At 39.0% G+C, this 27,831-nt stretch overlaps 1 protein-coding gene across 1 annotated transcript in view; it reads left to right on the forward strand.

Annotated features, from left to right (window-relative positions):
* Positions 1-27,831, forward strand: part of pif1 (PIF1 5'-to-3' DNA helicase homolog (S. cerevisiae)) — a 37,932-nt gene that overhangs the window by 5,669 nt on the left and 4,432 nt on the right. Inside the window, exons 2-12 of the mRNA XM_043698967.1 lie at positions 4,295-4,868; positions 6,993-7,122; positions 8,167-8,292; positions 10,017-10,170; positions 12,054-12,168; positions 13,858-13,964; positions 15,243-15,382; positions 19,763-19,869; positions 21,142-21,229; positions 24,215-24,360; positions 26,488-26,679. Of these exons, the coding sequence (XP_043554902.1) occupies positions 4,302-4,868; positions 6,993-7,122; positions 8,167-8,292; positions 10,017-10,170; positions 12,054-12,168; positions 13,858-13,964; positions 15,243-15,382; positions 19,763-19,869; positions 21,142-21,229; positions 24,215-24,360; positions 26,488-26,679 (1,872 nt within the window). The 5' untranslated portion in view covers positions 4,295-4,301. The remainder of the gene's footprint in view (positions 1-4,294; positions 4,869-6,992; positions 7,123-8,166; positions 8,293-10,016; positions 10,171-12,053; positions 12,169-13,857; positions 13,965-15,242; positions 15,383-19,762; positions 19,870-21,141; positions 21,230-24,214; positions 24,361-26,487; positions 26,680-27,831) is intronic.

A 27,831-nucleotide genomic window follows, 5' to 3' on the forward strand; every position in this document is an offset into this window, starting at 1 on the left:
GTGGACTTGTTGGGCCGAAGGGCCTGTTTCCACACTGTAAGTAATCTAATCTAATCTAATCCACACAGTCAGTCGCCTGAGGCGGGAATTGAACCCGGGTCTCTGGCGCTGTGAGGCAGCAGTGCTAACCACTGTGCCTATTATTTACTGATCTATGCTATTTTAGTCTGATCTGCCCATATTGCTTGCAAGACAAAGCTTTTCTCTGTGCCTTGGTACACGTGACAATAAATTCAATTCAATTCAAAAATTCAGAGAATATAGGTCCAGTCCATTCAATCTTTCCCTATAGGATAATCCCTCCAGCTCAGAAAGTTTAGTGAGCCTTCATTGCACTCCCTCCATCACAAATATATCATCTTTTGGGAAGGAAACCAAAGCTGTACAAAATGTGGTCTCATTAAGATTCTACATAATTGCAGTAAGATATTGTTACACATATACTCAAATCCTCTTCTAATACAGGGGCAACATACCATTTGGCTGCTTTAATTGTTTACTGTACTTTCAAGTTAATGCTCAGTAGCTCATTAACATTTTCTCACTATTTAATAAATACTCTGTATTTATATTTTCCTACCAAAATTGATAACCATGCATTTGCCTACTCAGCCTAAAACTGTTTGAAGTGTCTTTGCATCCTCCTCATGGTTCATGTTCACAGATGTGGTTGACCTGGATTTCTATGTGGAACCTGAGAGCACCCACAATTACAGCCATAATATATCAACTGACCTGCAGTCTTAACTATACACTTGAATGCATTTATTTAGTTAAGTTGTTGTTCCTCTCTTTGCCTGACTCCTGCTTTCATATTCTATGAAGCTCAAGCAATCCTCAGGTGGCACTGAGAAACCTATATTTATAGATATTTTTAATCAACCTGTTCAGAGTTATGTGCTCCTCTGGAGCAGATGGGACTTGAACCTGGCCCAGTGGAAGGGGCACTACCACTGCAGCAGAAGAGTCTTTTACCTGTATTTATATTCTTTTTTTGATAAGCTGTCAGTTAGAAGTGTTAAGTAGTTAGCTTGTTAGCAAACCTAATAGCTACAGCTTCTCTGAGCATTTCTTTTATCCGTCAAGTCTGGAAACTACTGAACACTTCTTCTATATAGTAACTTGCTTCTTTTATTGGCAATTTTTAAGTTAAATTAGATTACTTACAGTGTGGAAACAGGCCCTTCGGCCTAACAAGTCCACACCAACCCGCCGAAGGGCAACCCACCCAGACCCATTCCCCTATATTTACCCTTCATCCAACACTACAGGCAATTTAGCATGGCCAATTCACCTAACCTGCACATTTTTGCTAAATGTAAGCAACATTAGACTTTACTGAGAGATTATTCCTTAAGATCAGTTTCACTAAGCTAACCCCTAGTTTCACACTCTGCAGTTATGCTGCATTTACTAGTTTGACCATGGCCGTTGGATATACCAGGGTTGCTCTATCTCCTTTACTTATCATAATTCCTTTTGCCATAATCATTACTGCCTTCTGCCCCAGAGTCATTGAGATCTACAGAAAAAGGCCCCTTGGCCCCTCATGTTCATGCCAGTCAAAAACAAGTATCTAACTGTTCTCCTCTCATTTTTCAGCAATTGCCCTGTATGCCTTAGCATTGCAATTGCATATCTAAGTATTCACCCTCTCACAACCCATATTTGCTCCACATGTAACCTAAAACATGTAACATCTCTGACTTTTGCCTATTCTGACAAAAGGTCAAGGACTTTACAAAATTAGCTTAATTTACTTTAGCACAGATGCTACCTAAGTATTTCCACTATGTTCTGTTTTTTTCATCAAGATTTTTTATTGTTGTTCAATGCTTTTAAACTTTCTTAGGAAACAAAAAGCCAGTTCTGAATCTCAGCATCTACAGATAATGGAAATATGATTTGAAGTAGATATAATTACTTATCAGAACATGTGCACGTCATATCTTCCCAAATTGCTGGAATATGAGGGAAAGCTGGCGATTCTAATTTGTAACAAATGTCTGGTCTTATGAAGGAAATTACGGTATCGTACTTTCTTGAAATGCAGCTTCTAGGTATGGTTTACTGTAGATGCCAGAAATAATTAGCACCAGTAAATGAAAGCTTGGAGGAAATATTTAAGTAATGGTCCTTGTTTGCTCCTGCACTTTTTATGTTCTGTCCTTGCCTGTTGTCAATTCCTAAAAACCCCGCGCACTGGCCAAGAAACTCTCAGAAAAAAATGATAAATTACTTCTGAAAGAAGCAGGAAATGCACAAGAGGCCAGTCAGTGGTGAGAACACACAGGTTTGAATTTTGGTACCAACTTTCTTTAGAGCAAGAGCCTTCAGATGAAGGGTTCACATTCCAAATATAAACTTGTCCATTTATTTTAATGGAATTCTAACTTTTGTACTACATTAAAAGGTTGGTTTTCATTTGCAGTTTTTACTCAGGCAAAATTGATTCTTGAGTGTCAATTGAAATTTAATTGAATGTCACTACTGTTGACTGCAATGAGTAGACTGAAATGTAATGGGCAATCAGCAGTTCAGTTGGCTGGATCCTTGTTTGCAAAGCTGAGTGGCGAAAGCAAAGGCTTTGCCTGGTGACCCCCAGGATAAACTCACCATCTGTCACTTCTCTGTAATGAGCGCTCTGCCCAGCACTGTAGCAACTTTCATTTTTGAGGCATTACCTGCCTCCAGGAGTGGATATGAATGATCCAATGGTACTACAGACTGTTCTGATATAAAGCAAAAGTTGTGTTCCCATGCAATCCCACGTTTTAAGAAAATTGCAGCACCATTTAAATCAATGGAATCAAAATCGGGTTATAGCCAATACAGGTAAGGAAAGTTTGCATTCTATAAATAATAGCCTCAATTCTTCAATTGTGTTATAGACAATTCACATTGAAGAAATGCACGTTATCACAGAACCAACTTTATTTCTAAGATGTGATCAATCTTGCCCCCTCACCAACATCACAAAAAACATTATTTGGCCATTCTCACATTCCTCTTTGTCGGAGTCAACCATTCTCATCTCTCACTCTCACTGATTTCATCACTGAATACACTTAAAAAGGACTTGATTAGGTGTAAAGTGCCTTGAGACATCCCATAACTATGACAGGTACCTGTATAATATTGTGCAGGATTTTGGTTGAAATCTTCTGTTCTATTACCTGATGTACTTATATAAGGTATGATTTGTCTCGTTAGTATGCAAAATAATACTTTTCACTGTATCTTGGTACATGTGAATAATAAATCAAATCAAACCAAAGATTGGCTTCGAAACATGATTGCAAGTCAAGTGTATTTCTCTATATAGATGGAAGACATTAACTCTCTGCACAATCCAGTCTGTGCCTCTGCCAAGCATCTGTAAAATAGAATTCTGTCTGAATTTTTTTTTTCATTGTTTGGTGTAATTTTGCTATCTTTTCCACCTTTTATGAAATTAAGAATCACACAACACCAGGTTCTAGATGAAGGACTTTTTCCCGAAACGTCAATTTTCCTGCTCCTCTGATGCTGCCTGACCTGCTGTGCTTTTCCAGCAACACTCTAATCTAGACCCTGGTTTCCAGCATCTGCAGTCCTTGTTTTTAACACCAGGTTATAGTCTGATAGGTTTATTTGAAAGTACAAGCTTTTGTACCTCTGCTCCTTTGTCAGGTAGCTAGTAGAGTAGGATCATAGGACACAGAATTTATAGGAAAAGATTACAGTATCATACATTGATGTGATATGTTAAACAAACCTAGATTGCTGTTAAGCCTTTCATCTTTTAGAATGAGTTGCAGGTTTCAATTCGTTAATATATAAATTATAGAACTTCTTTCAAGTCACATTCCCGAGATAGCTTAAGGTTTTATAAAACCTTCTATTTTATCTCTGGAATGTGACTTGAAATAAATTCTGGGACTTACATATTAATCAACCAAAACCTGCAATCAATTATGAAAGACTTAACAACAATTTAGGTTTGTTCAATATATTGCATCAATGTATGAATCTATGATCTTTTGCTGTAAATTCTGCATCCTATGATCCTACTCCACTAGCTACCTGATGAAGGAGCAGCGCTCCGAAAGCTTGCACGTTCAAACAAACCTGTTTGACTATAACCTAGTGTTGTGTGAATTTTAACTTCGTCCATCCCAGGCCAACACAGGCACCTCAACACCTTTTTATGAAAATTAGTTAGAAATCCTTTAAGCTGCCAACATGTGATACAATAATACATCCTGTAACCAGTCAAACTCTAAAATTCTACACCACTTGTTTTTACTTGTAGGAGGAGAATGCTGTCTGCCTCTTCAGGAGCTGAGGTCCAGTGCAACATTACAATTGAATACCTCAACCCAGCTGGCCAGGCGACCAAGCGCAAAACAATTCGCAATGCCATTGTCACCCTCGGGCGCAATGAATTCCGTGACATCCTTCTCCGGGTACACGATGGCAAGCTGTCTCAAAGCTTTGTCCTACGTGAAATCCAACTTTTCACGCAGTTTATTCGGGATGGAAAGAGTTCCATCAAACTGATTCCTGATAATATTCAGATCCTAGTTTCGAACTGTCCACCAGATAACCTTAAAGTACTCTTTAAAACTCTTTCCATAAAATATGCTGCAGATAAGAAGGCCAGCAAACCAGTCAGTGAGCGAACCCGGCTGCTGTCCACACTCCCAAGGACATTTGATACAATCAGTCCAGTACAAGTACAGGACGTGGAAAGGGCTAATGGGCTTAAATCACACAGAACTGTGCAAACACCAATTTCAACCAAGGGGCTGAAGAATCGAATAAACAACATTGGGCCAAGCAGAAACATAAAACGACCCCGGAGTATCTCATCAGAAAACTGTCTGGTATGTAATCTGTTCCCAAGATGCTTTATTTAATGTTGGTCTCAATGTGGTTTTCAATAATGATGTGACAAGGTAGGTTTGATATACCAGATTGTGGATGAGCTGGTGTTGGATTGCGTTGGACAAAGTTTAAAAATCACACAACCCCAGGTTATTACCCAACAGGTTTATATGGAAGTACAAGCTTTCGGAGCACTGCTCCTTTATAAAACCTTAAGTTATCTCAGCAATTTGACTTGAAAGAAGTTCTGGGATTTACATATTAATGAATCAAAATTTGCAACCTATTCTAAAAGATGAAAGACTTAATAGCAATCTAGATTTGTTCAATATATGGTATCAGTTGCATGATACAATGATCTTGAGCTATAAATTCTGTGTCTTATGGTCCTGCTCCATTAGCTACATGATGAAGGAGCAGCGCTCCAAAAGCTAGTACTTCCAAATAAACCTGTTGGACTAGAACCTGGTGTTGTGTAATTTTTAACTTGATGACGCACACAGAGTTAGGAGCTACTTCTGAAATCCTATTGAACTCGAGACGTTAACTCTGTTTCTCTCTACCCAAATGCCAGCAGACTTGGTGAGTTCCCCTAGCACTTTCTGTTTTTATTTCAGATTTCCAGAATCCAAAGTTTAAATTAAATTTTTTACATGGACTATATATGCCTGGCGTAGTTCCAGAGGTACTGGCATGAAGGTCAAGAAAGGCACCAACCAGAAAAAAAGATGCTTCTTTCAGTGAGGAAAACTTATGGGATGGTCTTCCCTACTTGCCTTTTGCATCTGGCCTCCTTACAACTGTGAATCAGACGGTATTGACTGGGGCTTGCAAGCATCATTTTTCCTTAATTCTTGGCAAATGAACTCTGTGTGAACAGTTTCATAAGGTTCGACTGAAGTATTTATTATGTAATCCTGTGTATAAAGGAAAGAAGGCTGAGCAGCCCTTGTATAGCAAAGAAATGGGCAGCACGGTGGCTCAGTGGTTAACACTAAAGTCTCACAGTGCCAGGGACCCAGGTTTAATTCCACCCTTGAGTGATCTGTGTGGAGTTTGCACACTCTCCCTGTGTCTGCGTGGCTTTCCTCCAGGTACTCTGATTTCCTCCCACAGTCCAGAGATGTGCAAGTTAGGTGGATTGGTCATGCTAAATTGCCCATAGTGTCCAGGGATGTGCAGGCTAGGTGGGTTAGCCATGGTATTGCAGGGATGGGGTGGGTCTGGGTAGGATGCTTTTTGGATGTAAGTTTGCTCGCTGGGCTGGACAATTCGTTTTCAGAAGTTTCATCACCATACTATGTAACATCATCAATGAGCCGTCAGTGAAGCACTGGTGTTAGTAACCTGCTTTCTATTTGTGTTTAACTTTACTCGGGTTGGTGATGTCATTTGTTGTGGTGATATTATTTGCTGTTCTTTCTCTCAGGGGGTGGTAAATGGGATCCACGTCGATGTGTTTGTTGATAGAGTTCTGGTTGGAATGCCATGCTTCTAGGAATACTTGTGCATGTCTCTGTTTGGCTTGTCCTAGGATGGATGTGTTGTCCCAGTTGAAGTGGTGTCCTTCCTCATCTGTATGTAAAGATATTAATGAGAGTGGGTCATGTCTTTTTGGATGCTCTTTGGAGGGGCAGTATGGACTCCATGGCTGAATGGTCTGCTTCAACACTAGGGATTCTAAAAAACAAAATATAACTTGAGGCTACAAACTTTTGTCTTTGTTGTTGTGTGAAGTTTGTGAATACTGCTACCCTATCTGATAATCTTTGGATCCTGGGTTTGACTTTGGCTCAGATGAGAATGCTCATCTCTTTATTAGCATTCAGGGTCTGGAGATGAGAATGTTCACCCATGTTCTGGCCTCAGTTAAAGTCAGAAGAGGCTGGATTGGAGGTGGCTGAGGTCAGGATTCTGATTTCTTTTCATTTATTACTTTCACCTCCCACCTGCCTAAACCCACTGCATTCCTCTTCTTTTTTTAAAAAAAAACACAAAGTTCCTACTCCTGGACCATCTATTGTAAAGTGAGTAATGAAGAAGGTGGAGGGAGTGAGAGTGAATTTGGCATGATTTGGAAAATTTAAAGTTTTTTTTAATGTTTGTGCATTGTCCTTCTGCAGGTCACCGAGCTAAAGTCTGTTAAAAAGCCCACGTTGTCAATGCCAAGTGGACAGAAGCTCACAAAGGAACAGTCACAAATCCTTAGCATGATCCTGAAAGGAAAGAACGTCTTCTTCACTGGAAGTGCTGGTAATTTGGTGATATTCATTATGCTTCAGGAGGAAGATTGTAGGGACATTTCCTATTTCAAAAATACAGTACAAGCTCAACACATAAAACATTAAGTGCAAGGTGATTCAAATTATTGTACAATGACAAACCAAAATGTTTGCTTGGATCTCTGAGTCCATGTAAGGGGCAAATCGAGACAGATCAGAATATCCTGGAAATGACACCAATCCAGCATAGCCAATCCCTACTGTCTTCTAGTGTGATTTACAATTCCTAAAGAAATTTAGGGCGGCATGGTGCACAGTGGTTAGCACAGCTGTCTCACAGCGCAGAGACCTGGGTTCAATTCCCCACCTCGGGCAACTGTCTGTGTGGAGTTTGCACATGAGTTTGCACATTCTCCCATGTCTGCATGGGTTTCCTCCGGGTGCTCCAGTTTCCTCCCACAGTCCAAAGATGTGCAGGTTAGATGAATTGGCCATGCTAAAATGCCTGTAGCATTAGGTGAAGGGGTAAATGTAGGGGAATGGGTCTCTGGATTGCTCTTCGGAGGGTCAGTGTGGACTTGTTGGGCCGAAGGGCCTGTTTCCACACTGTAAGTAATCCAATCTAATAAGAAACTTTTTTTCCCCTCTTTTCCCAATTTTTCCTCTTGAATTTTATACCAGGTTAAAGAAGCTTATTGTTCATTAATTTTGTAAACTTATGCCTGTATTAAATGGTGGTTTACAATATTGTCATTCTACCTCTGCAAGCTTTTGAGGAATTTCAGCAAAACTAACAGTAGGTAAATCAGCATTCTATCATTCCACGTTCCAAGCAAAACCTTCTATTGCAAGCATTATATAGAGTGAAATGGGCATGTGTTGTTTATGCTAGCATGAGGAACAGAAATCTCAATCAGGGTAATTCCTGTGACTGAATCTAATGGACATTGTTATTTCAAAGCAATGCTGTTTATCATAAGGTTGAAGATGTAAAAATGACCTCTTACTGACACTGATATTTCTGTAATATGTGTACATTCCCAACCACTCACTCTCTTTCTGACTTTATTTCAAGGAACTGGAAAATCATTTTTACTGAAGAGAATTGTGGGAGCATTGCCACCAAAAAGTACTTATGCAACAGCGAGTACTGGAGTGGCTGCCTGTCACATTGGAGGAACAACTCTCCATGCATTTGCAGGTCAATTGTATGCTATAGTACATTTCTCTGTAGTAAGCTGTCCATAACTAGGAATGTGAAGAGCTGAGAGGGTGGGGGAGTCCAAAACTAGAGGGCGCAGTTTAAGTGAGAGGCAAAGATTGAAAAAGTCCCTGAGGGGCAATGTTGTCAAGCAGAGGATGGTGCGTGCATGGAATGAGCTGCCAGAGGAAGTGAGAGAGACGGGTACGATTGCAACATTTAAAAGGCATCTGGATAGGTATATAAATTGGAAGGGTTTAGAGGAATGTGGGCCAATTGCTAGCAGTTGGAACTAGGTCAGATTGGGATGTCTGTTCGACAAGGACAAGTTGGACAGAAGGTTTTGTTTCCATACTATATGACTCTATAACTACCCCCATGAGTCCAAATCAAATTGCACTTCACAAATAAATGCACACAGTAGAGTGCGAGACATAACCTTACTTCTCAACAAGCTGTTATCCCCTAATCCCATCAAACCAATTATGAAATGCTTTTGAATTATTTCAAATGACCAGCTACTATATAGATTTCTCTTGAACTCCAGAGATTCTGAACATTGAATGAGACTATTCATCCCATTAAGTCTGCACTAGCCTGTACTGGAACATTCCAACACATATATGGTTCTCTTCCCATTGCCTCAAATATCACCCACATTTCGCTTGAAAGAAAGCTTTGATGGTTTCATCATAATGATTTGAAACTCAAGATAGAATTCAAAGATGAAATGTAATGTTTATGGCTTCTCCTAAGTTAATAAAATCAACTCCCCTGGGTATCTATTGTTATTGTCGACATTGTTAAGCACCTCATTCCACTCCACAAATGGTTGGACTAATTACATCAAGACCGTCTGAGGAAAATAAAGGATTGCAGAAGGGGTTAAAAGGGAACATTTGTTTTTTTCTAAGCTATAATTTAGGTAATGGCTGATTAAGGAAACTGGGTTAAATATGCACACCAATAAATCTCTCAAATTCACACTGCACAACCTGCTTCTATTTGTTGATTATATATCTTGTCTCTTTGCACAGTTGTAGAAATTACTGTGTTATTAAACCAGTTTATCAGTGGCACTGTTTGAGTAGAGAATGTCATTCACAGCTCTTGATTTTCTGGTTCTGTGGATCTAGCTGGTTGTGCATTTGATTTTACGTTGATTATTGGTTACAAATAATGCTTTGAGCTAGTCATTTTTATGGAGACAAGCTTTTTAGGAGCAGGTTGAGAAAAGTATAACTTTTATTTGTAATGGAAGAACAGCAAAATAACAAACTTCCTAATTCTAGCTCATTATGACATTTTATTAGTCCATCAAGTAAGCAGACAAAAGGTCATAAAGAGCTGTGTTATTTTGAGCTTGCGATGTGGAAAAATCTTCAATGTAATAGGCATGGAGAAATATCAAAGGGAATTTCCTCACTATCAAAGCTCAATTACAAATGGTCATTTACAAATGGACTGTTGCTTTCTGTAGAGATTTGGCCTGATCTGCTGAATATTTCCAGCATTTTCAGTTTTAACTTCTTACTGTTACTACCTTGCCAAATAATATTTTCTACAAGAAATAATTGCAAGTTGCAAATGATTGAAACACTGCCATACAAGAATGAATGCTCTAAGAGTTTGATTTTTGAAACAGTTAAAGGACAAAAATGCATAGATTTAGATTTATTCTCTCCCTAAAATGGGTTAAAATTTTATATTTATTTTGTCATCAGGAATTGGTTCAGGAAAAGCTCCCTTACACCAATGTGTAGAACTTGCTCAGAGACCTGGGATTAAAAAACACTGGCAAAACTGCAGACACCTTATCATAGATGAAATCTCCATGGTAGAAGGAGAATTCTTTGACAAGCTTGAAGCAGTGGCCAGGTATGTCACATGAGCTGCAAGACCACTGTAAAATCTAGTTTCTTCGTTTTTCCAACCTTAAAAACAAAGTCGCTTTTATTTATGTCCTTTTAATACGATCATATATTGTAGTACTGTTCCTGCACCAACTAAGACAACATGCTGTTCACAGTTGTATTAGGCATCACACACTGTCAATTGTGACCACCTTCCTTACTGTGTATAATAGCGCAAGACATCTCATTTATATGTTCATTGGACATATGTTAGTAATGTTCCAGATTGTACATTTTGCTATCTTTCTGATATTTATCACCGCATGCATCTTATTAAATGTGCAATTTGTTTCCAATTACCATTCCCTAAATGTTGTTTTTTTCTGATAACCCTGTACTCATGAATCTGTTAATACTGTAGTGGGTTCTGAAAGTATAACATTGTTAACAAGCTGAAAATGCTTATGGTTTCCCAGTTTGTTTTCTGTCAATGTATCACAAAGGAGATGATATTTAGCTATGTTTAGATGAGCATCCTAAAATGGTACACTTTGGCATATCCAAAGACACAGTGTTCACTTCCACCTGAACACTAACAGTATTTAGCTGTACTCCACCATATGTTCCTCCATTTCCTCACTGTCTCTGTACAGTCAGACGACTTGACTTAGACAAATCACAATTGGAACTCTGAAGCCATTGTCTTCTGCTCTTGTCACAATCTCTGTATCCTTGCTGTTAATTTAATTATCTATCTGTCTTGACTGAATTGAATTGTTCATAACCTTGGCATTAATCTCATACAATATATCACAAAGGCTGTTTGTTTCCACCTCTATTACCGGTTACTTCCACCCTTGCCATTGTCCATCTGTTGTTAAACTCCAATCAATGTCTTTTTCTACCTCCTAGTCTTGGTTACTCAATTGATCTTCAGTTTGTCTTTTATCCCTTTATACTTTGTAAACTTCTGCCCTTAAACTGTACACTTAACCCAGGACCACCTCACCTATATTTTCTGTCCTTGGTAACATACATGACACACACTGAAAGACTGGGAGCCAATTTAAAATTTTTATCCATTCATTTGGTTTTCCCTTCATTGAACTGTCTATTTGATGGTGGAGGCTGGTACAATTACAACATTTAGGTACATGAATGGGAAGGGTTTAGTGGGATATGGGCCAAATGCTGGCAAATGAGACTAGATTAATTTAGGATGATTCGTTGGCATGGACCAGTTGGACCAAAAGGTCTCTTTCTGTGCTCTACAACTCTATGACTCTATGACATGAGTGCCCCTTCCTCCTTTCATAATTGGTGGTTGTGCCTTCAGCCACCTAGGCTATATGCTGTGAAACTTCCTCCCTTCTGCTTCTTGCATAGTTATCCTCATTTAAATGCTGTCATTCAAACCCTATCATTTTCACCAAACTTTCTCTGATGCTGTACCATTATGTTTGCTCTTTGGCTTGTTGTCAGGTTTTTTGTTTCTCTATGAAATGTAATGGGACCTTTTCTATGTTAAAGATGGAAGTTGATGTACTGAACAGAAATGGAGTGGTTTTAATAGGTATGCGCCATTTTGGTTTTCAGAGGTTGCTTGTTACCACTGACCATATTATTGGCTTTTGTTTGAATCTCCACAAGATTCTTTCTCCCCGAGGAGAACTTACTTGCAGCTACAGTTTATTTGTGGACAACAGCAGTACAAAACATGGCTTATGCATCATGATCTTGACTTCAGAAACACTGACAAGGAGTTTGTTGATCATTTTAACGAACATACAATTACAACTCTACGGAATAAGGCTATGAAAATCACTGTGTAAAATGATTGGGTTAATGAGTGTACTCCTTTTGTAATTGTTGGGTATCGTGAGCAATTATTATGTTTCACCATTGCAGGATTGTTCGTGAAAGAGATGAGCCATTTGGTGGAATCCAGCTGATAGTTTGTGGAGATTTTCTACAGCTTCCTCCTGTGTCCCGAAATAAAGAAAAATACAAACTTTGTTTCCAGGTAACAAGTTGACTAATATAAAGCCTTTCATTATAACAAAAAGAGTTTACATGATTTGCGAAAAAAAACCTTATTTCCCAACTGATGCTCAGCACGATGAAAATGGTTAGATTTGGGCAACTGTTAGATGCCTACTTCTGACACAAAACAGATAAAGCTGCAAGAGCTGTGAATGAGTTTCCTTACAAAGCTCATGCCCTACAGCCTTGTGAACACAATGCAAAGTGATCTTATATCTGACATTGAGAATTACAGCTGTAACTATTCTTGAGCATGTCAAAGGGTCAAAATGATCAGCGATGTTTGACATCTATAACTGATGTGACATCAGTGCATAAAAGGAATACTTGACAGCATTCAGAAGACTTTTGTTGAAATTTGATTGTGTTTTGTGTTTTAAAGTTTCAGTAGCCATGTGAGGGAGAAAAAGTTATAGATTGTGATGGTGTTCAGGGTCTCTCGGGCAGTCTTAAGGTGCTGTGGTAACCCCCATACACTGTTTACATGTGTGTTGTTACATTCCTGTGATGAAGGAGTTATCTTGTGAGGACAGGTTGGGCCTGTATCTATTGCAGTTCAGAAAAATAAGAGGTGATCTTATTGGAAAATACAAGATCTTGAGTGGACTTGATAGGATGAATGCTAAGAGGATATTCCTCACTATGTATGAGAATTAAGAAACACTGTTGTAAAAATAAGGGGTGTCCTATTTAGATGAAGAGAATTTTTTTTCTAAATTTGTGGATTTAGTCTGTGGAATTCACTTCCCCAAAGAGCAGTGGAGCAGGTTCATTAAATATTTTTAAGGTTAACTAGAGGGATTCTTCAATGACAAGGGAGTTAAAAGGTGTTGAAGTATACAGATAAGTAGCATTGAGCCATAATCTAATCAAATAGCAGAATATGCCTGAGGGATAAACTGGCCTACTTCTGTTGCTAATTGGTATTTTTGTCTAGAACTATGAATAGTGATGCTAGAGGCTCTGACTGCCTTTGCATCACATTCTTGGTCAGGGACCTCTCCCACCCTTATCACCCGCCATCAGTGTGTTGGAGGGACTTGCAGGTTCATAATGATGGTATTTTGCTTGGCTATTTTCCTAATGTTTGGAATCAGAATTCTTATGGCACAAAGGGAGGCCATTCGGTCAATCATGACAGAAATGTTATTATGACCTAATGCCAATCTCCTGCTGTTTTCCCCATATCCCTGCCCACTATTGCTATCCATGATCATCCTCTCTCTGGTTCTTTTGCTAATCACTGTAAATCAGCGTTCCTCTGATTCTTTATTCCTCTGCAATGGAACAGTCTGTCTTTATTCACTCTCCCCAGGCACCACAGGATATTGAAAAACCTGGATGAAATTGTAACATAATTCATAAGCTGTGTTTTAGAGCTGCAAATTATCAAATTTTTCATTGTCCTCCATTTCATTAATAGAACCAACAGAGGAAAACGGTGGAGAGAATTGATGGTGTGTGGAAGATGTAACATGAGAGGCAGGAAATGTGCAACAAGGAAGAAAACATAAACTGAGAATACATAATTGTGCTCACTTCTGTGTATTTGTTTCGTAGGTGGGGAACTATCTGCAGAAAGTGATACTTTGTTCTCTTTCATTCATTGGATTTTGGGAGCTTTTGCTTAATTGTTTAGTAATGTAAATGCAATTTTACTTTATTTAAGGCTAAGAGTTGGCAGAAATGTATCCAGGTGAACCTGGAACTAACAGAGGTCCGAAGGCAAACTGATAAAAAGTTCATTGCAATATTGCAGTCTATTCGTCTTGGGAAGTAAGTATTACATTACATAGCATTTAGAGCATCAAATATCTTGCATAAAATAATTTTGTATGATCCATTTTCGATGATGCATTTTGTGGCTGTAGTTATTGAAGTTTGTGTGTGTGTGTGGAGAAATCCGATATTCCATCCAGATGGATGAACTTGCTATATTTAACAAAGGAAAATCTGTCCAAAGCACAATAGATATAGCCACTGAGGCAGACAACATTAACAAACTTAAGAGACAATCAAATGTGCTTCTGGAGAGATAGAGAAAAGAAAGGGATTAAGGGTTTTTGTAACGCAATTGATTATTCAGAAATTGGGTCTAATAGCTTTCTGCCATTTCTAAGATTTATTTTGTGTTAGTCCTTAAGTATCTGATAAATGTTTTATATTGATTTAGATACTTGCAATTTTGATGGAGATTCCTTCACTGACCCATTCTCCCATTCCGTTTGTCGAAAATGGATGATATTATTTCTGTATGTATTTTTCTTTTGGGAGCAGTGTAGTAGGATAAATTATATCCACTGTTTCTTTAATGAAGAGTAGCAGCCTTAGCTCAGAATATAGCGCTGTCTCTCCTCCGAGTCAAAGTTTATGGATCCAAGGTCTATTCCAGAGACATGAGTGCATAATCCAGACTGGTTAATTGCACATCAGTGCACAGGAATAAAATGTAACATTCAAATAAGACATATTTTCAAGGCCTTGGATTCCATGGCACTATTCAAAGTATAATAGAAAAACTTGCCCTGTTTCCCAGTCAATACTTAATCCTCCTTATTCACTGTTACCACTATTGACATTATCTCATTCTGTCTGTGGAGTCTTGTTCTGCAGTGTATTAAATGTGAGGAACAATCTACATCAATGTTTTATATATAGAAAAGACATGGTGTGGACTTGATGAGCAAAGTAGCCAATATTTGTGCTGTAGCAATCAATGAATCATTGATTTAGCTTACTGATAACTAGCTGCATTATTTGGCCTATATGAGCTTCACCATTTCTTATGTAATTCAGACTCAGTAGTTCCTGGAATTTTTACTTGTTATGCCTATTCAATTTTGTTATGTTCTTTTTTAATTTTGTTTTTGTACAATCATATAAGCCAGATAATTTAAAGGGACCAATAGTTCCTAGATTGGTTACTATTGAACATTACTCTGGAAGCAGCATCAGTGACAGAGATCTAACTATTCCAATATTCTACATTCAGAAATGACTTATGGCTGTCCTTTTTTTTTAAAAAAAAAAATTAAAAATCTCCCCTGAAACTAGGTGTCCAGAAGAAGTTGCAGTCCAGTTGATCAACACAGCCAACCAAAAAATTGATCGAGATGGAATCTTAGCAACGCGGCTTTGCACACACAAGGATGATGTGAAATTGACTAATGAGCACAGGCTCCAGCAATTACCGGGTAATGGATGAAGATTGTGTTGGGCTCTGAGACTAATCAAAGTAAAGCCTGTGTTGTACTACTGACTGACTTAGTCAGCACTTACTTTATTGCAAACTCCACATGGGTCTTTTTCTAACCAGATTATCTGATTTCATGTTTTTAACCTTTCAGCATTATTTCTAATTCTATAACAACTGTTTAATAAACAAACTTTTAGGACTGAGTGAAAACAGAAAACTCTTGATGCTGGAAATCCGAAATAAAAGACCGAAGTTGCTGAGAAATACACAGCAGGTTATGGCAGTAACTGTGGAGATGAACAGAGTTAACGTTTGTAACCTGTGAACGTCATCAGGACTGGAAGATATTAGAAACGCTATACAATTTGGTTATAATGGTGATATAATAATGGACCATCCAGTTTGTATTTGAGTCACGCTGAATGATTCAGTCAGCTCTACAGTAGGTCCTGATCATTTTATAGTTGTGTTTAGTTTACTTCAGAGTGCAAATAAGAAGTGCTTTGATGTTCTGCTGGTGAAGCTGCTTGTTGCTGAATGGACAATGCAGAGACTGAACTTAATATTGCAACTGCTTGTGAGTAGCTATGGACAGATTAAAATAGTTACAGTATAAATCTGATCCAGCAGGCAATAAAATCTTACTGTCAGGTAACAGTCATCTCCTAAAGTGTGAAATTGTCTGTTTTGGCAGAAAGGATAAGAAATTTATTAACTAAGCAGTGGGAGATAGCAGAGTTCTGAGATGCACAGTGAACTGGATGTCCTAGTGAATCACAGAAGTTAATATTTCGGTACAGCAAGTACTTAGAAAAACTAATAGAATTTTATATTTAAATGCAAGGAGAAATGAATGCAAGTGTAAGGTAATATAGGACATTTTACTCCAGACTGTGTACAGTACTGGTCACTGTGTTTATGGAAGGATGTTAATCCATTGAAAACTGAAGTGGATTTCTTCAGAGGGTTATTAATGTTTTGAATTACCTTTCTCAAAAGGCAGTGGATGCAGAATCTTTAAATATTTTTAAGGCCAAGGTTGATTGGATTCTTGATTACCAAAGAGGTTACAAAATTCAGGGATAGACAGAATGGTAGAGTTGAGATCAAAATCAGATCAGCTGTGATCTTGTCAAATGGTGGGTGGAGCGAGCTGAGTGGCTTACTCTCATTCCTTGTTTGTATGTCCATATGATGAAATTCAGCAATGTACATCATGCAGCTTTCTGTTTTGTTTTTTTTCAGGCCAAGCGAGGAATCTCTATGCTAGGTCATAGTTAAAATGTTTTTATCAGTATCAAACAGTCACAGATCTGGCATAACATAAGTTAAACACAGGGTAAAGTTTCTTTCATTTGTTTTAATCTCTGTCACCTAATGACAAAAGAACAAATTTAGTATAAATTCATGGGAGCTTTCTGTTGTAGACCCACTTTCAGTAGGAGTTCCAACTCCATCAATTTAGTTACTTCACCTTTATTGGCCTGGACTTGAATGCAGCTCCCATTGGTGAAAGGAGATTGTGTTAACCTACAGTACAAAATTGGACACGCTTACTGTGACAGTTAAATAAAAATGAAGAGAAATTCTGAGGAAGAGTCATATTGGACTCAAAGTATTCATTCTGTTTCTCTTTCCATAGATACTCCAGTTTCTCCAGCACTTTGTTTTTTTTTATTTCCAATCTCCAGTATCTGCAGTACTTTGCTTTTTATTAAAGTTTAGAATTTTTTTAAAGTTAGAATCTAAAGTCTTGTGATATTTCTAATGATAGTATTGAATGGTGGCAGAATGGAAGTATTAAAATATTTTGCAGTCCTGATGTTTTCACTTGTCTCGAGCGAAGTCTTTTGTCATCATTTGTCAGCACCTTTTGCTGTTCATTTTAATTTCTATCCTCATACCTCTGTACACGTTATTCACTATTCAATAATTATGAAAATGGTCCTTTGAAATGCTACCAAGTCCTAAAACATAATGACTATTAGGAGATGAGTTAGGGCAGACTGAATGGATTGTTTTCATTTTAAAATTTAACATTTTGAGAGAGTGCAGGAAACTATGATGAAGAGTAAGAGGGAGCTGATGAGTCCAATCAAGTAATTTTCAGACACATTGTCAAAGTGGTGACAGCATGTGTAGGCAGCGCTAAGTGATCACACACAGCAAGATTCTTCACAGGAGCATTAGCAAATAAAATGTATCACCGATTCCCTGAAGAAGGCATTAGGATAGATGACCAAAAGGTTGGTCAAAGCGAAGTTTAAACTTGGCTCTAAAAAGCGAAGTATGAGACAGAGGTGGAGTTACTTAAGCAGCACATTCATAAGCTTAAGACTGAGGCAACTGAACCCATGGCCATTGGTACGCAAGCATTAAAACAGGATGTCCCATAACTGTTTGTTTGCAGATGTTTCAGACTGGAGGAAGTCAGAGGTGGGGTAGGGTGAGACCATAGTAGGATTTGAAAACCAGAATGAAGAAGCTTTACTGGACTGGAAACTGAAGTGGAACATGACTGATGAGCACTCAGTAACTGTGTTAAGCACCAGAGAGAGTTGAAACTTTGTACACAATAAAAACAGAAAATGTGAAAATCGGCTCATCTATTGTAATAGAAATAGAGTTTATGTTTCAGGTTGGCGGCCTTTCTCCCAGAACTGGATAAAATTAGATGTAATGGATTTTGAATAATGAAGGTCTTTGATAGGAAAGATGACCAAAGATATTAAATGACTGAGGCGTTAATCTTCGTATTGATCGGCTGGTGATCTGCTTTCCCTCAACACTCTTGCTATGCCTGGAAGCTTGTGAAACAAACTTGTGTTTATAATGTATAAAAGAGACTTTTGAAAACAAAAATCACACTGCTGTCCCGAAGACTGAACGCATTTATTATCATGGCAAAATACTTTGCAAATACTTTGCCTAAATCTATAAAGAAAGGAATAACATTGCGAATAACATGGTGAACCAAACAAAACTCCCATCATTTGGGGGTAAAGTGACCCATGTTCATGGAAACAGTAACCGGGTGTGTGCTGAAATCAGTAGGAATCTGCCCAGTAAGGTTACTGGGCACAGGCTTTATAGAATCACTACAGAGTGGAAGCAGATCATTTAGCCCCTCGATTCCACACTGATCTTCTGAAGAGCATCCCATCCTATCCCTGTGATCTTTTATTTCCAATGGGTGACCCATCTAGCCTGCATATCCTCCGACACAATGGACAGTTTAGCAAGGCCAATCCATCTAACCTGCACAGCTTTGGACAATGGGAGGAAATCCGAGCACCCAGAGGAAACCCATGCAGACACAGGAAGAATGTGGAATTGAACCCACGTCCCTGGCACTGTGGGACAGCAGTACCAGCCACTGAGGCACCATGCCACCTCTTTGTGTTTGTGTGACACTTCCCATCAAGGATTTGTGTTGCTATTGTACATAAATTGACAACAAATAGTAAAATGTCTTTTTAAACATGGATTGAATTTTAGGATTCTTGTAAGCAGCTGACTAGAAAGACTTCAGCGTTCAGTCTATGCTGTAATAGAATGTTGGTTTGAGAGGTGATAATGCAGTGTCTAGCCACTGCACAGTTCAGTTCTTTTCCAATTTACATTGCTGATTTTATGATGCCAAGGCTGCCCATTTTAAGTTGGTGTAGTTTGAGGAGGTTTAGCTCTGTAGCTTCTCCCTTTATTGCCTGATTCTTCACAATGTATTTAATGCAGAAAATGAGAGAATTGTGAGCATGACACACTTCCAGGGTATATGGAGTTAATACAAGGATCGATAATAGCCAAATGGAGTTGCAGTTGTGAAAACATATTGCTTTGTTGTGTTTAAAAAAATTGAAAAGTTAGATATTATTCAGGCTAAAATGTTCTTCAGAAAAACAAGGTAATCTTTTTGGAGGGTTTGGGATTGGGGTTGGGGACGGGAAGTGGAGAAAGCAAGTGAAGGAGGACTTATAAGAGAATTCTATTTCTTTTTGCAATAAAGCAGCATTCAACACCTGAATTTAAATTGTATCCAAATCATTGTCATTTAGCTCCAAACTCAGTATTACAAAAGCCCTTTGATTCTCTTGACTTTTGTTCACCTATCTGAAAATTCAACTCAAAATCTCATTGTGTGGAAAAATCACTGCGAAATATGTGTCATAAAGCTCTGTGCTACAATCTGGCTGTATTCCATTTCCTTTAAGCTCTAATTCATCATTTGGATGAGCCATAATAAACTAATTTTTGTCTACAATAAATGTAATATTTTAAGGCTATTTAGCATCATTATGTAACCCTTCTGCTACAGGGGAAGAGATGGGCAACTGAGTTCTATGTGGTGCTTAACTAATCGTTTTTATTATGTTTACAGGGGAGTTGCACACATATCAAGCTATTGACAGTGATCCCATGTTTGTACAAACATTAAATACCCAATGTCCTGTTGGTCAGACACTGCAGCTGAAGAAAGGGGCTCAGGTTAGTATTAATATCAAAACATTACTAGTTTTTATTTTGCACTAGTTTCAGACAGGAATAATATTCTTGCTACCTCTTATTCAGAGTCAGAGTCATAGAGATGCACAGCATGGAAACAGGCCCTTCCATCCAACTCAAACATGCCAACCAGATACCCCAACCAAATCTAGTCCCATTTACCAGCATTTGGCCCATCTCCTTCTAAACCATTCCTATTCATTTACCCATCCAGATGCCTTTTAAATGTTGTAATTTACCAGCCTCCACTACTTCCTCTGACAGTGCATTCCATACACGCATCATCCTCTAGGTCTCTTTTTATCTGTTCCCTCTCACCCTAAACCTGTGCCCTCGAGTTGTGGACTCTCCCAGTCCAGGGAAAAGACGTTGTCTATTTACCCTATCCATATCCCTCATGATTTTATAAACCTCTATAAAGTCACCCCTCAGCCTCCGACGTTCCAGGGAAAACCAGAGAGCCTATTCAGCCTCTCCCTACAACTCAAATCCTCTAACCCTGGCAACATCCTTGTCAGTCTTTTCTGAACCCTTTCAGGTTTCACAACATCCTTCCGGTAGGAGAGAGACTCCTGAAACACAAGGAATATAACAAATTCTTGTTCTCTATTTCCTATCCCTCAGTCACTTTTTGTAACCATGCTGCTGCTTTCCATTTTACTCAATGATCTATTACATTCCTTACAATTCAAATGTCTTTTGGAAATCCAGTAACTGTTTATTTCCTCTTTTTTTGACCCCATTATTTATATTTCGATGCATTCAATATCCTGATATCAAAACAATGCTAGAATCATAGAATCCCTACAGTGTGGAAGCAGGCCATTCAGCTCATTGAGTCTGCACTGACCTCTGAAGAGTATCTCACCCAGCTCCACCCCATAACCCTGCATTTCTCATGGCTAATTTACTTAGTCCAACACATCCGTGGACACTATGGGCAATTTAACATGCTCAATCCATCTAAAGTGCACATCTTTAGACTGAGAGTGGAAACCGGAGCACCTGGAGGAAACCCACGCAGACATGGGGAGAATGTGCAAACTCCATACAGACAGTCGCCCAAGGGTGGAATCGAACCCAAGTCCCTGGTGCAGTGAGGAAGCAGTGCTAACCACTGAGCCACTCCTAGACTATGTTGCTTGATGATAACCAGAGGGAAAGTTCTGGATAAACCAGTAGCTAAAGGTTATTTCATATATAGGGGCACAAATTTCCATACCACTTTGTATGTCAGCTTTTTCTATTCTGTAGGTGATGCTGACTAGAAACCTGGACATTGACAGGGGAATGGTAAATGGTGCTCGAGGTGTTGTCATCGGCTTTGAACCTGGAAACCAATGTAAGTGCTTATGTACCAACTATCAAAGCTGAGTTACAAAGTGAATGATTGTGGGTAATTATTTTAACAGGAGGAATTATGGGGAAAAAATATATTTTTAACGTTTACAGAATTCCATCTAGCGAAACAGAATAATAGGTATTGTGGTCATTTTTATGGTGAGGGGACAAGCAGAAGTGAAATGAGATTGAGATCATCTAAGACAGGGCTGATCGGAGGACAAACATACAGTTACATATTAACCAGCAAAAGCTTTATAAATGGATATCACAAGCATCTATAATTATTGATATTTCAGGTAGGGTTAACAACATTGTGAACAAATTTAAATTGTTGAGATGTCCAGCTTAATGCAGTGCCTGGCTAATGGGCTCTTGTGGTGCAGAGGTATAGTATTTCCCTACCTTTGATCCAGGGGACCTGGGTTCAATTCCCAACTGTTCCAGATGTGCATAACAACATCTCTGAACAGGTTGATTTGAAAGTTATATTTTAAAATAAATCACTGCATTGCCAGTGCTGAGAGTTAATGTTACTGAATAAGACTTTGTTTGAGGCAGTTCACTGCCACCAATCTTCCTTGCAGTGTCTGGCTTAATGCAATGCCAATCCATGTAATCCATTGATAGGTGGATGAAAATCCCTGCTGAGAGTATCAGAAACCTGTATGCTGAAGCAGTAAGCTTGCACACCAAATGGGTGGCGTGTGGATGCACTGACTTCCAGTTCCAAAAATTGCTGCCATACACAAACTCTGATGTCAATGCAGCAGCAGGAAATGTTAGAGAGAAATACTCTGAGATGCTGCTTCAATGCCAGCAGTGAGCTGAAGGTCACCAGCTACCCATTCTGATTTCCTTGTCAAGAATTATCCATGCAGCTTGATCGCAGCAGGTAATAGTGCATTAATGAGATGAGATGTACAGCTAATAAGGTCATCAACAAGCAATAATGGGTAACTCACTGATAATTGATTTAATTTAGTTGACTGAAGCTTTATTGTCTTGTGTATTCAAGTACAGGATTACAGTGAAAAGTGTACAATGTTGCCACACACAATGACACCTTAGGTACAAAGGTATCCAGGTAAAAAAACTTAGAGACAAGTGGTAACACAAAGAAATAAAGTTAAAAGTTAAGTGGCAATGGGACATATTGGGAGGGAAGCTCAATGCCTTCCTTGTGTATCAAAAGGTAAAAGTAGCCACGTCAACAGCCTTATTTATCTCCCTATTGGCATCAGTTGACTCCCTGCTATTTGGGAACCCCCAGCAGCTTCCTGGTTTCATGTTCCTTCATCCCGGGGAGCTGTGTGCCCCATAGAGAGGCCTCCGACACCAATGCTGCCCACTCCCCCAGCCCTGCCAGGCTCCAGTGTTGCTACCTCGTTGCTCTCTGATCAGCCTGACCTGCCCAACTGGCCCCAGCATTTTTTTTCTTTTTTTTAAATTTGGTTCAGCTCTCTGAATGCACCTCAAACCCCCTCTCTTTTTAACTGCAACTTTACCCTGACCACTTCTGAGTAATGTTGCCAGCCTCCTGATTGGGTAAAAGCCTTTCTGCGGATTCAGTTTACGCAGAAAGGTTTCAGGCCCACATTGGTACTGATGAGAATCTGTAAAATTCTGGCCATTGTTTCAGCAATTTGAGGGATGAGGAAAGTTAACTTTTCAGCATTAAGGAAGTTATAAACAAGTGCAAATAATAATGGAGGAAAGAAAAAGTACATCTCCGACATTATGACTACAATCACAACAAAAATGAATATTTATATATGTCTATAACATAATAATATGCCCCAAAGCACTTCCCGGAAGCTTTTAAAACCAAGTATGACACCAAGCCACAATGGGAGACATTGAGTCAGGTCAAAACCTTGGTTAAATGAGGGGTTTTAAGTGTATTTTAAAGTGTGGCAGAGAGTTAGGGAGGTGTAGAAGAGATTCCTGAGCTTTGAACCAAAGCAGCTGAAGGTACATCTATCAACGGTGGAGCAATTAAAATTGTGAATGCTCAAGAGGCCAGAATTGGAATGACGTAGATATCTTAAAAGGCCATAGGTGGTACAGAGATTGGGAGGGGTCCCAGTGTGATTTGAAAACAAGGGTGAAAATTTTAAAATGAAAATCAGAGCCCATATATTGTCAGTGATCGCAAGAATGAGAGGTGAATGGGTTATGCTGTGAATTGAGACACAGGTAACGGCAATTGTGAATGACCTCCAGCTTACAGAGAGGAGATTGTGGGATGACCACTCGGAATGGATTTCAATAGTTGTATCCAATGATCAGGGAAGAGAGTAGAATAATGTTTGGCACTGAATGGGATGTTTTTGAGTTTGTTGGGAGTAATTAAGGAGGTAATCTTACAGTGGCTCAATGGGGGCTAATATTAAAAATTTAAACATCATCCTGAAGTACTTCGTTCTGTACACATCTTGATTTAACTGAAATGGAATAGCTGCCTAAACCTAAGCCTTAGAGAAACTCAGCAAGTTAAATGGAGGCCAAAAGGACCCAGTTCCATGAATAAATGCATTTACAACATTGCCTGTGGGTCAAAAGGTGCAGGAATGGTTTTTCATATTTCCTCCCAGCCAAACATTCTTATCTGCCTGCAGTTCCATGAGCTGAGACATCTTATTGACTGTGAGCTCTCTCTCCTCCCTGATCCCCAACTATAGCTGGTCCTACACCCTTTTTCAATAGATGGACATCCAGTCTGTCCTTTGGCTGGCCGCAGAGTGGGAAGCCTGTAGAAAATATTTAATCCAGAAAAGGTGTAGTTCTGGACTTCATGTCCAGGATTCTCAATACCTACTCACTCTCTGCAGAGATGGGGGCCTACATATTTCTCCACAAATTATTGATTTTGACTCCAACTCATTGTGAATGCCTTATGTTATATACAAAGTGGTTGGATGTTACACATGTCTTTAGCAAGAAACAAGCTATGAGTTATTAAATCTTTCTTTTATCTGCCTAGCACTTCCCCAGGTGAGATTTTTGTGCGGTGTAACGGAGACGATAAGGCCAGAACGTTGGATGGTTAAAGCTTTAGGTGGATCCTACTTGACGAGACACCAGCTGCCTCTGAAGTTAGCCTGGGCCATCTCCATTCACAAGAGTCAGGTATTGCTGTAATTCTAGAGACGATCATAAATGAAAGAATTAAACCTTCCCATGAAAATAGTTGATGGATAAGTTTTACTTTCTCAACATTTACCATTATGATCAACCAAACTCAACATAGATTAAACTTAAATTTAACAGGCAAGTCGTTATCTGTAAACACAAGAAAATTGCTCTTTGGATAGCTGATACTACAAAGTTTTTTTGTGTCTTGCAACACTACAGTTGTATAGGATTAGATTAGATTAGATTAGATTCCCTACAGTATGGAAACAGGCCCTTCGGCCCAACAAGTCCACACTGACCCTCCAAAGAGTAACCCACCCAAACCCATTCCCCTATATTTACCCCTGACTAATGCACCTAACACTATGAGCAATTTAGCATGACAGATTCACCTGACCTGCACATCTTTGGATTGTGGGAGGAAACCGGAGCACCCGGAGGAAACCCACGTAGCCATAGGGAGAATATACAAACTCCACACAGACGGTCACCCAAGGTGGGAATCGAACCCGGGTCCTGGTGCTGTGAGGCAGCAGTGCTAACCACTGAGCCCCTGTGCCGCCCCTCGCCAATATGTCATCAAGCACTTCATAATTAATTGCTTTAATGTGGAGGCATGCTTTGTAAACAAATGCAATCACATTTTGTATAAAGGTGGTGTTTGTTGAAAGGGGAATTAGTCAGAAAGCTAAAATAAATCTTTGATATTTTTGAATATTGCCATTGGATCACCATTTTTGTGTTGCACCATTCAGTGCACCATTCCTGCAACAGTGCATTCAAATGATAACATAGCATACTTCAGTGTGGAATGGGTCTTGAACCTATAATTTTCTGACTCCAGAGCAGAATGCTGAAAACTGAGAGATTTTGATGTAAAATACTTTCAGCTAAACTAACTTGAATGTGCAAAATAGAAATCTTTCCCCTCTAATAAAAAGGAATCACATCCCCATTTTATATACCCAAGCAGAATACAGACTTGAAAATGTTTGTAACTAATTCAGACAAATGCTTGGTTTTAATACATTTGACAACTAACCTGCATTATTGATTGTGATACTTCCTTAAAGGGAATGTCCAGGAAACCTTTATGTTCAAATAATCTCCACTTTAAACTTTTTTAAAAATACAAAGCTGTGTTTTTTTTAAATGTCAGGTTTTCTTCCCTTTTTAGCTATTGCAGCAGTATCAAGAACCATGAAGTACTACTTCCATCCAGCTAACACTCACATACATGTTAAATATGTACAATTTTGAGACACAAGAAGAGCTGGTCTGGAATAAAAACAGAAATTGCTGGAGAAACTCTCTCTGTGGAGAGAGAAACACAGTTAATGCTTTGAGTCCAATGCAACTCTTCAGAACTAATCCAGAGTTGCCTGACCTCGTGGGCAAATAATATCAGTCATATGCCAGTTTCTCAAATTTCTGCTTAGTTTTGATTTGGTACCGAATTTCCTTTTTAGTTCTCCAAGGATTAACTCACCATATTTTCCATAATTAAATGCACAAGGTCTGAAACAAACATTTCTGACAGCTGGTGTCTTCAATCTGTGGCTTCAAAGCCCTTTCATTAGGCCTCCTGGGCACAGATTCTTGGAGGTAGAACTTTTCAGCTTTGTCAGCAAAGTTTGTGGCTTTTGTATAAAGATTAATTAAGAGATGACTTTGAGCTCTGTGATCTTTTGTTGGAGGAGTCAGTTACTGGAACAGATTGCACTTGACGGACACTCTAAGCACTACTATTCTCATGCCCCACTTCCAATACCCAGAGGGAATTACGGGATGGCAAAAGGGGTGGAAACAATTATGCACGTGTTCCTTTAGTTGGCTTCCCACAAGTGCAGATGAATGGGTATGCTTCATTATGCAGATGTAAAATAAAACTTGGAAATCTGAAATAACTACTGCAAGAATGAAGCGAGTAGATCTTGAGTGTGTGCATTAGAGTGAAGCAGGTAGATGGGGAGCCAATGGTTCATTCAACATTACTCCAAATTTAACTTTTTTTAACAAAACTGGAAATGTTACTAGTTCAAATGTATGTATGTGTTTCTGGAATAATTGTGATTTTATATTTATTTTATTCATTTCTTTTGTTTACCTTCTCTGGCTTAGGGCATGTCATTAGACTGTGTGGAGATCTCTCTGGCACGTGTGTTTGAAAGCGGGCAGGCATATGTGGCACTCTCTCGTGCTCGAAGCTTGGAAGGTCTTCGAGTGATGGACTTTGACAGGAGAGTGGTGCATGCTAATGCTGATGTCCTGCATTTTTATGGCAAATTAAAAAAAGAAAGGGCCCTGATGCAGGTGAGTGGGATAGCAGAGGTTATGTTGCGGCTAAGTTTCAGTCCTTTGAAATTTGATATTTTTCAGAAACCTGGAGCCTTTTTTCAGAGGCTCTATGCACTTTCAATATTTGCAGGGTCCATTTTTGAATATGCATGAGACTTAATTTGATTTCACATTAAAATACAAAACAACAGACAAAGCCATGAGGAAGAACCAAGGAAGTTGAAGACAGTACCAAATTGAAAGAGAAAATAATGTAGCAAAGAATCGTATTTCAGAGGATTGGGAAAGTTTTAAAATTCAACAAAAGAGGATTAAAGAGGGAGAAAATCAACAGGGCAAACTAGCAAGTGACATAAAAACAGACATTAAGAGCATCTTCAAATATATGAAAAGGAAGAGAAAGGCAACAATGAACTTGGGCACTGGGAGAATGGGTCTGAAAAAGAATGATATCAGACTCCAAACGTTAACTCCAATTCTTTCCACAGATGCTGCCAGACCTGCTGAGTTTCTCCAGCATTCTGTGATTGTCTTTGAGAGCGAGATTGGAGAAATAGTAATGGGTAGACAGGAAATGGCAGAGGAGTTGAACTAACAATTACATCAGTCTTCACAGGAGAGGACACTAACAGCATTCCAAAAATACTAGATGATCAGGGGGCTAAAGGCAGGGAGCAAGTTAACACTAATTATCACTAAAGGAAAAAAAGTACTAAGGAAACTAATGGGGCTAAAAGCCATTAGGTTCCCTTGACCTGATGGGTTGCATCCTTGTGTTTAACTGCAGAGATTGTGGATGCATTGGTCAAAGTCTTCCAAGAATCCTTAGATTCTGAAAAAGTTCCAAAGGATTGGAAAACTGTCAGTGAAAACAGGCAACTACAGCCTAATTAGTTTAATATCTGTCATTTGGAAAATGACAGCATCTACTAACAAGAATGTATTGACAGAGCAATTAGAAATCCATTACATAATCAAGCAGAGTTGGACTGGGGAGGCAGTGCAGCAACGGTCATTTCACTAGGCCTTGTAATCTATGAGGAGAAAGTGAGGATTGCAGATGCTGGAGATCAGAGTTGAAAATGTGTTGCTGGAAAAGCGCAGCAGGTCAGGCAGCATCCAGGGAACAGGAGAATCGACGTTTCGGGCATAAGCCCTTCTTCAGGA

This window comes from Chiloscyllium plagiosum, chromosome 11, assembly GCF_004010195.1.
Source record: "Chiloscyllium plagiosum isolate BGI_BamShark_2017 chromosome 11, ASM401019v2, whole genome shotgun sequence".
Lineage (NCBI taxonomy): Eukaryota > Metazoa > Chordata > Chondrichthyes > Orectolobiformes > Hemiscylliidae > Chiloscyllium > Chiloscyllium plagiosum.